General features: G+C 39.1%; 1 protein-coding gene across 7 annotated transcripts in view; it reads right to left on the bottom strand.

The window, feature by feature from the left end:
- Positions 1-13,936, bottom strand: part of NEB (nebulin) — a 264,687-nt gene that overhangs the window by 238,437 nt on the left and 12,314 nt on the right. For all 7 annotated transcript variants that reach the window (XM_055292138.2, XM_063646033.1, XM_063646034.1 and 4 more), the window contains exon 2: positions 12-76. In XM_055292138.2, the coding sequence (XP_055148113.1) occupies positions 12-76 (65 nt within the window). The remainder of the gene's footprint in view (positions 1-11; positions 77-13,936) is intronic.

Raw genomic sequence — 13,936 nt, 5'->3', positions numbered from 1 at the left:
TTAAATCTTACCTCCACCACCTCCTCATAGTCTTCGTCATCTGCCATTTTTCCAGAGTAGTAGTGGCACCTACAAACTTTTCATATTCCATACAAATGAAAACATATTACAGTCTATTCCTCCCAGCACAGAAATTATCTAATGACATTATAAAAATAGAATTTGAAGCTAAACTATTGTACAAATCATATATTGTTGCAGGCTAAAGGAGAGAAGACATTTAAAATACAAGTATAAACAGCAGAAGCTTCAAATTTCTTTCTCTTTATTCCTTCAGTGTTGGGAATTGCTACTTCTACATAATCAGTTTAGTTAAAATTGTAAAAGGAAATTGAGGTAAGGAAGTGAGAGAGTTTGGACTCAGGGAACAGAGAATTTAAACTTCCAAACACTTAGAGAAAAGACATTTTCCAGCAAAAAATTTAGTGAAAGAAGTTCAGCTTGGGTTTCAGAAGAAGCTGAAATTTTTCCCCCCGCACCAAAATTCTAAGAGGGCTGACTAGTTTTTCTACACTGCCCCGATCCACTGTTTGCAGTATATCTTGGGCTTCAAATTGGAACCCATAAAAATACATCTGTCAATAAATTTTAAAAGAAAAAAAGAAACCTCAAGTCAATGGGGTTATTTTCTCCCCGAACACCATTGGCTTATACAGAATTTTTCTTTCGTTTCTGTAGCTCTCGTTCAAACCTGAAAAATAACAAAGTTGTAAAGCATTGGTTGAAGTACATATAGGATTGTCAGTCCTTAGCCTAAGCTTCTAATGCAGAAAATAGAGAAAGGATCTCTCAAGGCCTCTACAGTTTGACGCCAGAGAGTGAGACTCTTGATATGAAGTGGATGATGAGTTGGAACAGCTGTCCCTTCATCCAAAGATGTTTGCCATGTAAACCAATACCCTGCAGTGGCTGGTTTTGTTAAGCTAGCAAAACTGCCACTCCTCAGGCAAATGAAGCCCAGTAGAACAGGATAAATATAGGAACGTAGAGCAACATATCTTCTTTTTCATACTAATATATTTAGAGAAAAATATCAAAGGCAAAAAACTGTTAGACAAGAGAACCAATTCAGTCAAGCAATAAATTGGTTAGCAAAAGACTTGACTCTAATCACACACTGTACATAGCAGATATTAGTAGGGCCTTAGTAGGGCAATGGGGTTAGACTCTCCTAGCCATATTTCTACCACTAATTTCCTCAGTTATGGCCCAAACCTTTGAAAAATACTTTAAGGGAAGTTGTGGAACATCTCCTGAAAGAGCATTACAGAAAAAGTCACAAACTGTCCTTACCTTCAATCTACCAAATAAATTTCTTCAGCAGCAAAGCCTCTCCCAACTCTCCCCTCCTGAAAACCCCAGGCAAAAGCCAGCGTGATGCCTGGGCTCTGAATTATCATGTGGCAAGAGCAACCAATCAGATCTTGAGTTGCTCAAATTTCAGAAGCTAAATTTACCAAGTGATCTTCTGAAAACCACCTGTTCATCAATTCCACTAAAGGATAAAGGGTAACAAATTGCTTGCTTAGAACTATTCAAATGGAATCAAATTTTACCTAACTTCCAGCCTGTGCAGTTCAATTTTAGGTTGAATTTCCCATTTACTGAGGCCCCATTCAATGTCATATTCATGCAAAAGAATTTAGTAGAAAATAAGCATGACTTTGAGAGGCTTTGACCCTTCCATGACTGCTTTCTTCACGTCATTTGTCCAGTCATGGTGGTAAATGTACTCACCCTGGTAAGGTTCACCAGGTGAGCTACAGGTAAGTTACTGGTGTTAGTGTGAAAGAAACTGAGGAATAAGACCCAGTAAACATCAACTTGGCAAAAGCAATTTTTAAAAATGTGATGAGTTAAAGGTGAAAATATTTGATGATGGCACTAGATAAGATATCCACAGGGTGTAATTAGAAAGATTAGACCCCATCATTTTTCTGTTACTAAACCAAGAGGGTATACCAAAATCCTATGTGGCACCTTTTCCTTCCTTAGATAAGGCAAGCTCCTAGGAATACAGAACCTCTCTCATACGTAACCGAGTTAGTGATTTTTCTATTAACTCAGATGACTCCTGGCTCCCAGAAGCAACTTGTGAATGTGGACACAGGCTCAATTTCTCAACAGCAAGAGCAGATTAACATGGAAATCAGTAACTTATCAGGAGAAAATAATGCCCTATTTGGCAAATCCGAACATAAGACATTTCCTTCATAAAAATTATCTAACAATTTTCTTAAAACTTGCCTAACGTCTCTCTTGCACTTTCTTTGCTCCTGAAGTATTTTTTCTAATTTAGAATCTAATTCTATCTGTCTGTCTGTCTGTCCTTACACATAGCAACAGAAATCACAGGCTCTTATATGACAGAGAACTGCTCTTTCTCTGGGTTGCTCCTGTATTCAGGCAAAACACTGTGAGTCACCTATATCTTGATATGGATTTGAGATTAAACATATTGTAATATTTTTTCTTTTTTAAGTTAAACATTAGAAAGTAATCTCGCTGGGTGTGGTGGCTCACGCCTGTAATCCCAACACTTTGGGAGGTCAAGGAGGGCAGATTGTCTAAGGCCAGGAGTTTGAGAAAGTAATCTCATATTTCAAATACATGTACCTTTTCCCCCTCCATGATTCACATGGTAGTAAATAAAATCTAACATAATTTTATCATCTTAGCTGATTATACCTGTTCATCTTATATGTTCTCACAGGTCTTATGACCAAAGGATATTTATGTAATATGAGATCACTCACTTGGTAGCTGCAAACTAGAATTGTGACTTACTAGTCATTACATGTTTTAAAATGTGTTGTTGAATTAAAAAATAATACAGGCCCATACTTTAAAAACATAGAGTACAAAATTATATAAAGTAAAAAATGAGCATTGCGTCTTAAAGTAGTCATTTTTAAGTTTCAGATATTTTCAATATAGATATTGACATAAATCGATATACTTAATATGCAATAGACTTTTTTATGAAACATCACATAAACATATCCTACTCTAATTTCCACAAATAATTCTATTGATTGGATAGAGTATAATAGTTTAATCATTACTTTATTAATGGACATCTAGGTTGTTTCAAGGTTTTTGCTATTACAAAATAAAGCAAAACAATGCGAAACAAAACACACAGTAAGCATCCCTGTGCATTACCTTTGTATACTTATATGAAATGTATCTGTAAGGTAAATTTCTAGAAGTAGAATTACTGAGGCAGAAGATATATGCATATTTTGAAAATTGATAGATATTGTCAAGTTGCCAGTCAAAATCCTTACACTATTTTATGTTTCACTAACAGAGAATGAGGGTTCCTATGTATACACATCTCAATATCCTTAGGGATTATTAGACTTGAAAAATCTTTACTATCTGAGCTGAATGTGTCCCCCCAAAATTTATATGTTGAAATCCTACCCCCCGATGTGTGGAAAGTGATTGGGTCATAAGGGTGGAGCCCTCACGAATGGGATTAGTACACTTATGAAAGAGGCCCCAGAGAGCTGCCTGGCACTCTCTCTGCCATGTGACGTTACAGGGGGAAGATGGCCAGCCACAACCTGAAAGAACATCCTCACTAGAACCCAACCATGCCAGCACCCTGATCTTAGACATCCAGCCTCTAGAACTATGAGAAGTAAATTTCTGTTTATAAGCCACCCAGCTTATATTGTTTCTGTTATAGCAGACCAAATGGACTAAGACACTCTTTATACATTACTTTTGAAAACACTATGATAGTAAATAGAATTGCTACAGATGAGCAGAACCTCAAACTCCATTCATAGTGAAGTGTGCATCTAAAAAGTTAGGGTGGGGGGTGGGGCAAGAGTGAGTTCACATGAAATTACCCTGGCTTAGATCTCTTGGGATAAATTCCTGCTAAAAGAAAGCCCCAAAGCCCCTGCTAAATTGGCCTGCTGCAGGTTGCCCTAATAATTTGCAAAGCACGTCAGAAGTAAGAGACTCACAGGAGAGCTGGTTATATTCCCACCATGGTTACACAGGGGTAAGTGTACCAGCAAGCAGCTTACATTTCCCTCCTAGTCATACTAGAGACAAACACTGCCACCTCCTTAGTAAATTCTGCAGATGGTAATCTAGAATGATGCCCTCTGGAGATGAAAGAACAGCTTTATTTTCCTGGCCTATCTATGACCTCTTCTATGGAACGAGAATACATTGACACCCTGATTTATTGGTAGGTTCTTATTATATGCCTTGCACATAGTAAGTGTTCAGTAAATGTTAGCTATTATTATTTTTACTATTATCATTTTTTACATTATATTGGAAGCTTCACTCTTTATTCTGTATGTAACTGAAATACCAAACATCTCGAAGCTTCTGAAATCAGACAATAGTTAGTCTAAGAATTTATGAGTACACAGGCATCTGACTAGAAGCTTGTACAACTGGCTACAAACCAAAGCAGGGCAGTTAGGTGCCAATATCGGAACTTCAGATAATGCTTCCCTAAATATGAAAATATAGAAGTGTCATGCCTGGGGACCAAAAAAGACATGATAAGGGAGATGGGATTGTAACAGTTTTTGTTGTCATTTCTTTGATTTCATTATTTTGATCAACTTCTATATGAACATAGCTTAAGAAACAAGCTTAAGTTTTGTAAGACTTGCTATTAAATCAGCACTTTCTGTTTCCTCTATTCCTTTTTCCCCTCCCTGGAGACATCATTTTGACTCGTTTAGCTGAATCTTTTGTTATATTCCTTTACACATTTAACAAAATGTCTACGTTGCTCCTTCCTGATTTTTCATTCATAGGCATCATTTATTAAGCTCCTATCTGGGAAGATGAGGCTTTAATTCTCTTTCATCTAAACCACAAGCCTCACATCCTACACCTCAATAAAGTTCTACACATGTAATTCAGAACTCAATGTTTACATTTTTATGATTAGCAAAAGGCTACTCACAGCTGAACCCTATATATTATGATTATTTTTCTTTTCCTCTACAAGGGCTTGTTTTTCTGGAAGTTGATATTTTTCTCCATTTCTTTTATTTTCTTCCTTGGCTTCATATTTTTCTAAACAAGTGGTGTCTGAGAGAGCTTTCTGCAATAGTTGAAATGTTCTATAACAGCACTGTCCAGTACAGTAGCCACTAGTCCCATGTGGCTATTGAACATTCAAAATGTGGTTAGTGTAACTGCAGAATGGAATTTTTAGACTTTTTATTTGACTTAAATTCAAACAGCCACATGTAGCAGGTGGCGATAGTATTGGGCAGAATAATTCTAGACATTTTTAGCACTAACACCTCAAACTTTCTGGCTAAGTCAAGTCTGCTCCTGGTGTTGTTTGCAAAGACATTAAGTAGTGTTCTATAATTCTACCCATTTCCTCTTCTTAGATTTCTCAGGGAGTCTTTTCTTCCATCTGGATCAGTTCTCTATGCAGCTGGAGCTCAGCTCTTTTCTTGAGCCCCCTCCACTGTCTTTTGTTCTGGGAATTATCCTGTTTTCTCTTCTGAATTAGACCTTGGGTTTCCTGGATCCCATGTCTTTCTCTTGCTTACCTTTCTTGTTTTGATGGAAAACATCTTCCAGTAGTTTCCTGAGAAAGGATACATACAAGGTATGAACCCAAAAGTCTCTGAGACAGGTCTCAATCAATTTAGAAAGTTTATTTTGCAAAGGTTAAGGACGTGCCTGTGATATAACCTCAGGAGGTCCTGATGACATGTGCCTAACATTTTGAAAAACTTCACCAAAGTATAGAATACGCATAGACCTAGACTTTCAGAACTGGAACCAGATGCTCATCCAAAGACTTCCTGGTGGCTTTTGAGCTGAGAGTATGGGACTAGATGCCGGAGTGTGGGACTTGGGATTTGTTGCTGAGCTTTGGGGCTGGATGTGGCCTGCAGTACATGGCTCCATTCTTCCGGTTCCCTTCATGACTATGGATGTGAATTAGATGAATAAAGTCTTGTGGCAAAAAGACTGTAATGTGGCCCCATGATAAGCCCTGCCTCCTGGTGATCATACTTTGGTGAAATCCCCTCCTCTTGAGTGTGATGGGGCCTGTGCCCTGCTGCTAACCAGTAGAATTTGGCAAACTTGTTGAGATGGCACTCCTGTAGTTACATGCAACATATAAGACTCCATCTTGCTAGCCAACTTGCTGAAGAGACTCTTCTTGCTTGCTTGATGAAGCCACATGGCCTTGGTGGAGAAGCCCACCTGGCAAGGAACTGCTGTCGCCCTCTAGGAGCTGAGGACAGCCTCCAGAAGAAGACAGTAAGAAGCTGGGCTTCCAGTCATACAGCTGCAAGGGAATGGTCCTGCCAAGAGTCAGAGTAATCTGGGAAGGAGATTCTTCCCCAGTCCTGCCTGCAGATGAGAATACAGCCTCACCAACAACTTCTTTGCAGCCTTGTGTGATCCTAAAGAGGACCCAGATAAGCCAAGCCAAAACTCCTAATACCCAGAAACTGTGAAACAATGAATATGTCTTGTTTAAACCACTAGGTTTGTGGCAATTGGTTATGCAGCAATAGATAACTAATATATCCTTTAATCAATAGAAAAGACATCAAGAATATTCACAAGAATTTGGATATTTTCTTTTTAATAAACTTTATTTTTTAGAATAGTTTTAGATTTACAGAAACAATTGAGGAGATAGTACAGAAAGTTCCCACATACCTTCCACTCAGTCTCCCCATATTGACACTTTACATTAGTATGATACATGTGTTATGATTAACGAGCCAATATTGACACAGCATTATTTTAAAAAGGTGTAGTTTATTTAGAGATCCTTAGTTTTTATTTAATGCCCTTTCTCTGTTACATGATTCCATCTCAGATACCACTTTACATTAAGTTGTCATGTCTCTTTAAAGGTGGCAATTTCTCGCACTTTCTCTATTTTTGATGACCTTGTCAGTTTTGAGGAGTACAGGCCAAATATTTTATAGGTTGCCTAGTATTGGAATTTGTCTGATGTCTTTCCTCATAGAAAAGACTCAGGTTATGAGTTATTGGGAGGAAGACCACAGAGGTGAAGTGCTATTTTCTTCCCCTCATATCAAGAGTACCTGCTATCCCCATGACTTACTGCTGTTGATGTTGGCCTTGTTCATCACCTGGCTGTGGTGTTTGGGAGGTTTCTGCTCTGTAAAATTACTCTCCCCACCACCACTCTTCATACCACACTCTTGGAAGGAAGTCACTAGGCATAGCCAAAACCTAAGGATTGGAGAGCTGTGCACCCCTCCTTGAGGGTGGAGTAACTACATAAATTATTTGAAATTCTTCAACATGGGAAATTTTTTTTTCCCAAGTTATTTATTTAATCATTTATTTATATCAGTAAGGACTAATGGATATTTATTTTATACTTTGTGTTGCAATCCAATACTTATTACTCAAATGGTTCCAGCTTTGACCACTGGCAGCTCTTTTAGTTGGCTCCTGCATTCCTTTGACATACCCCCCATCAGTGTGTGTTTGTGTGTGTGTGTGTGTGTGTGTGTGTGTGAGAGAGAGAGAGAGAGAGAGAGAGAGTGCATTTTCTTACTTTATGGAACTGCAAAATCCTCCAGGACTCCAAATATAAGTATGCATTCGATCTATAAATTTGAAAGTAATACATGTTCATTGTAAAAATTTCAAGCAATAAAGGTTCATGTGGATTATAATATGAAATAAAGGTTTATATACATTATAATATAAAAATTCTAATTAATTCTTTGAACTATTATTTATTATGTACAATATATGAGGCTCTGTTCTAGATGCTTCCTTCATGCAGCAGACATTATTAGTTGCTTAAGCAATATACAGCCCTCCCTCAGTGGGTATTGGGCAGAACAATTCCAGTATCCATGGGGGGTTGGTTCCAGGACCTCTAGCAGATATCAAAATTCATAGATGCTTAAGTCCCTGATATAAAATGACATAGCATTTTCACATAACCTGTGCACATCCTCCTTTATACTTTAAATCAACTCTAGAACACTTGTAATACCTAGTACAATGTAAATGCTATTTAAATAGGTGTTATACTGTATTGTTTAGAGAATAATAATGCCCCCCCCCCAAAGGCTCTATGCATTCAGAATTTTTTTTCCCAAAATTTTCTATCTGTGATCGGTTGAATTCACAGATACAGAACCCACAGATACAAAGGGCCAACTCTATGTGCGTCCCTTCTTGTCTATTAACAGAACCACAGTTTAGTGTGACACAGAAATATGCCCATTTTAAAAATACACTCCTCAGATTCCCTAACAGTTAGGGGTAACCTATGATACTGTTTTGCCAATAAGATTTAAGTACAGTTCTTGATGCTGAGGCCTATGGGAAAGCTCTTTTTTGACTGACGAGCAAAGTCAGACTCATCTGGCATGCACTAGTTTTTTTGTGCCGTTCTTCCCTTTACTATGTCTGGAACACAGATGTAATGCCTGGGCCAGGGCAGCCATCTTGAGACTATAAGAATATGGATCATGCACTAAGAAATGGTAAAGCTAGAGGAGTCTTAGCCTTTACTGATTTTCTTAATTTTTGTATTTAAATTACTTTTAAATTTAATAATGTTAATGTATTACAATTATACAAGTAATTACAGTGATTATATTACTTCTCCCTACATATCAGTTTTTCTACTTTTACTTTGCCAATTAATAATCAAGTTGGTTATTTTTTCATATGTTTATTGACCATTTATATCTTTTGTTCTGTCTACTATCTGCTCATATCTCCACACCACATTCATTTCCGGGCATTTGTAATGTACTATAGAAATGATTATTTGCCTCTTGTGTATGTTGTTAATATTTTCTCCAAGTTATTTGTGGTGTCTTTGACCACGGAGATGAGTTGAAATTTATTGTCAGTCAAATATGTCAATGTCTTCCTTCCAGTTTCAACACCATTTATTGACTAAATTGAATTTGAAATACTGCTTTTAACACATATTAAATTAACATGTACTTCTGTTTCAAGAGTCTCATGTCTTTTCTCATTTTCTTTTCTTTTTTTTTTTCTTTTTTGAGACAGGGTCTCACTCTGTCACCCAGGCTGGAGTGCAGTGGCCCGATCTCGGCTCACAGCAAACTCTGCCTCCTGGGTTCAAGTGATTCTCCTGCCTCAGCCTCCCAAATAGCTGGGATTACAGGTGCAGGCCACCATACCTGGCTAATTTTTGTATTTTTAGTAGAGACAGAGTTTCACCACGTTGGCCAGGGTGGTCTCAAACTCCTGATCTCAAGTGATCGACTCGCCTCAGCCTCCCAAAGTGCTGGATTACAGGCATGAGTTACGGTGTCCGGCCTTTCATTTTTTTTTCTGTACTTCCTAGGGTTTTTGTTTTGTCTTTGACTTTATTTGGTTTTGATCTTCTTATGAAATGTAACACGCAGGAAATTATGTAAAACTTATGCGTACAGTTTAGCGAATGGTGGTAAATGGGGGCAGCCATGTAACTATTAATACTACACTAGTACAGAAAGGTCATCTCTTGATTTTGGCAGTAATAATTTCTTGCTTTTATTTTTACCACGTATGTATGCATTTCTAAACAATATAGTTCCATTTTGTCTGTTTTTAGATTTTATATAATGGAATCATGCTATATGCAAATTTTTTTTTTTTTTTGAGATGGAGTCTTGCTCTGTCGCCCAGGCTGGAGTGCAGTGGCGCGATCTCGGCTCACTGCAAGCTCCACCTCCTGGGTTCACACCATTCTCCTGCCTCAGCCTCCCGAGTAGCTGGGACTACAGATGCCCACCACCATGCCCGGCTAATTTTTTTGTATTTTTAGAAGAGACAGAGTTTCACCATGTTAGCCAGGATGGTCTCGATCTCCTGACCTCGTGATCTGCCCGCCTCGGCCTCCCAAAGTGCTGGGATTACAGGCATGAGCCACCACGCCTGGCCTGCAATTTTTGTAACTTAATTTTTTACTTACATTAGGTTTGTTGGTTTTTATTATTGTATAACATTCTACCAAATGGCCATACTTCTGCTTACACATTCTGCTGTTGAAAGGGAATTAAGTATTTTCAACTTTTGTCATTTAAGAACAAAGATGAAATGAACATTCTTATACATTGTATTCTTGCGTGGAGGGGTAGAAAACTTTTCCTCTACCCTCTTAGGTTCTGTGACTTGGCTTGAGAATTAAACTAACAGAGAGATTAACAGGATAAAAACATATAAATTATACTTGATGTTAATATTCTTACATGTACATGGAGGCCTTCATATTTAAGAAAAGAAGACCTGAGTTCCAAGATGGCTAAACAGGAACAGCTCCAGTCTGCAGCTCCCAGCATGAGTGACACAGAAGATGAGTGATTTCTGCATTTCCAATTGAGGTGCCGGGTTCATCTCACTGGGGCTTGTCAGACAGTAGGTGCAGCCCATGGAGCAGGGTGGGGCATTGCCTCACCCAGGAAGCACAAGGGGTTGGGGAATTCCCTTTCCTAGCAAAGGGAAGCTGTGACAGACGGTACCTGGAAAATCGGGTCACTCCCACTCTAATACTGCGCTTTTCCAACAGCCTTAGCAAACGGCACACCAAGAAGTTATATCCCATGCCTGGCTCAGAGGGTCCCACGCCCATGGAGCCTCGCTCGCTGCTAGCACAGCAGTCTGAGATCAAACTGCAAGGTGGCAGCAGGGCTGGGGAGGGGGGCGTCCGCCATTGCTGAGGCTTGAGTAGGTAAACAAAGAGCCTAGGAAGCTCAAACTGGATGGAGCCCACTGCAGCTCAAGGAGGCCTGCCTGCCTCTGTAGAATCCACCTCTGGGGGCAGGGCATAGCTGAACAAAAGGCAGCAGAAACTTGTGCAGACTTAAACATCCCTTTCTGACAGCTTTGAAGAGAGTAGTGGTTCTCCCAGTAGGGAGTTTGAGAACTGAGAACAGACAGACTGCCTCCTCAAGTGGGTCCCTGACCCCCAAGTGGCCTAACTGGGAGACACCTCCTAGTAGGGGCCGACTGACACCTCATATGGCCGGGTGCCCCTCTGAGACGAAGCTTCCAGAGGAAGGATCAGGCATCAACATTTGCCGTTCTGCAATATTTGCTGTTCTGCAGCCTCCACTGGTGATACCCAGGCAAACAGGGTCTGGAGTGGACCTCCAGCAAATTCCAACAGACCTGCAGCTGAGGCTCCTGACTGTTAGGAGGAAAACTAACAAACAGAAAGTACATCCACACCAAAACCCCATCTGTACATCACCATCATAAAAGACCAAAGGTAGATAAAACCACAAAGATGGGGAGAAACCAGAGCAGAAAAGCTGAAAATCCTAAAAATCAGAGCACGTCTTCTCCTCCAAAGGAATGCAGCTCCTCGTCGTGGAGATGTGAATGATTTTGATGGAGAATGACTTTGACGAGTTGAGAGAAGGCTTCAGACGATCGGTAATAACAAACTTCTCCGAGCTAAAGGAGGATGTATGAACCCATTGCAGAGAAGCTAAAAACCTTGAAAAACGATTAGATGAATCACTAACTAGAATAAACAGTGTAGAGAAGTCCCTAAATGACCTGATGGAGCTGAGAACCATGGCACAAGAACTACATGATGCATGTACAAGCTTCAGTAGCTAATTTGATCAAGTGGATGAACGGATATCAGTGATTGAAGATCAAATGAATGAAATGAAGTGAGAAGAGAAGTTTAGAGAAAAAAGAGTAAAAAGAAACGAACAAAGCCTTCAAGAAATATGCGACTACGTGAAAAGACCAAATCTACGTCTGATTGGTGTACCTGAAAGTGATAGGGAGAATGGAACCAAGTTGGAAAACACTCTTCAGGAAATTATCCAGGAAAACTTCCCCAACCTGGCAAGGCAGGCCAACATTCAAATTCAGGAAATACAGAGAACACCACAAAGATACTCCTCGAGAAGAGCAACCCCAAGACACATAATTGTCAGATTCACCAAAGTTGAAATGAAGGAAAAAATGTTAAGGGCAGCCACAGAAAAAGGTTGGGTTACCCACAAAGGGAAGCCCATCAGACTAACAGCTGATCTCTCGGCAGAAACTCTACAAGCCACAAGAGAGTGGGGGCCAATATTCAACATTCTTAAAGAATTTTCAACCCGGAATTTCATATCCAGCCAAACTAAGCTTCATAAGTGAAGGAGAAATAAAATCCTTTACAGACAAACAAATGCTGAGAGATTTTGTCACCCCCAGGCCTGCACTAAAAGAGCTCCTGAAGGAAGCACTAAACATGGAAAGGAACAAATTGTACCAGCCACTGCAAAAACATGCCAAATTGTAAAGACCATCGATGCTAGGAAGAAAGTGCATCAACTAATGAGCAAAATAACCAGCTAACATCATAATGACAGGATCAAATTCACACATAACAATATTAACCTTAAATGTAAATGGGCTAAATGCTGCAATAAAAAGACACAGCCTGGCAAGTTGGATAAAGAGTTAAGACCCATCAGTGTGCTGTATTCAGGAGACCCATTTCACGTGCAGAGACACACATAGGCTCAAAATAAAGGGATGGAGGAAGATCTACCAAGCAAATGGAAAACAACAAAAAAGCAGCGGTTGCAACCCTAGTCTCTGATAAAACAGACTTTAAACCAATGAAGATCAAAAGAGACAAAGAAGGCCATTATATAATGGTAAAGGGATCAATTCAACAAGAAGAGCTATCCTAAATATATATGTACCCAATACAGGAGCACCCAGATTCATAAAGCAAGTCCGTAGAGACCTACACAGAGACTTAGACTCCCACACAGTAATAATGGGAGACCTTAACACCCTACTGTCAACATTAGACAGATCAACAAGACAGAAAGTTAAAAAGGATATCAAGGAATTGAACTCAGCTCTGCACCAAGCAGACCTAATAGACATCTACAGAACTCTCCACCCCAAATCAACAGAATATACATTCTTCTCAGCACCACATTGCACTTATTCCAAAATAGACCACATAGTTGGAAGTAAAGCACTCCTCAGCAAATGTAAAAGTACAGAAATTATAACAAACTGTCTCTCAGACCACAGTGCAATCAAACTAGAACTTAGGATTAAGAAACTCACTCAAAACCGCTCAACTACATGGAAACTGAACAACTTCCTCCTGAATGACTACTGAGTACATAACGAAATGAAGGCAGAAATAAAGATGTTCTTTGAAACCAATTAGAACAAAGACACAACATACCAGAATCTCTGGGACACATTCAAAGCAGTGTGTAGAGGGAAATTGATAGCACTAAATGCCCACAAGAGAAAGCAGGAAAGATCTAAAATTGACACCCTAACATCACAATTAAAAGAACTAGAGAAGCAAGAGGAAACACATTCAAAAGCTAGCAGAAGGCAAGAAATAACTAAGATCAAAGCAGAACTGAAGGAGATAGACACACAAAAACCCTTCAAAAAATCAATGAATCCAGGAGCTGTTTTTTTGAAAAGATCAACAAAATTGATAGACCGCTAGCAAGATTAATAAAGAAGAAATGAGAGAAGAATCAAATAAATGCAATAAAAAATGATAAAGGGGATATCACCACCGATCCCACAGAAATACAAACTACCATCAGAGAATACTATAAACACCTCTACACAAATAAACTAGAAAATCTAGAAGAAATGGATAAATTCCTCGACACATACATCCTCCCAAGACTAAACCAGGAAGAAGTTGAATCTCTGAATAGACCAATAACAGACTCTGAAATTGAGGCAATAATTAATAGCTTACCAACCAAAAAAAAAGTCCAGGACCGGATGGATTCACAGCTGAATTCTACCAGAGGTACAAAGAGGAGCTGGTACCATTCCTTCTGAAACTATTCCAATCAATAGAAAAACAGGGAATACTCCCTAACTCATTTTATGAGGCCAGCATCATCCTGATACCAAAGCCTGGCAGAGATACAACAAAAAAAGA

This window comes from Symphalangus syndactylus, chromosome 9, assembly GCF_028878055.3.
Source record: "Symphalangus syndactylus isolate Jambi chromosome 9, NHGRI_mSymSyn1-v2.1_pri, whole genome shotgun sequence".
In the NCBI taxonomy this organism is placed as follows: Eukaryota; Metazoa; Chordata; class Mammalia; order Primates; family Hylobatidae; genus Symphalangus; species Symphalangus syndactylus.
This window is presented reverse-complemented; position numbering and strand designations above follow the sequence as displayed.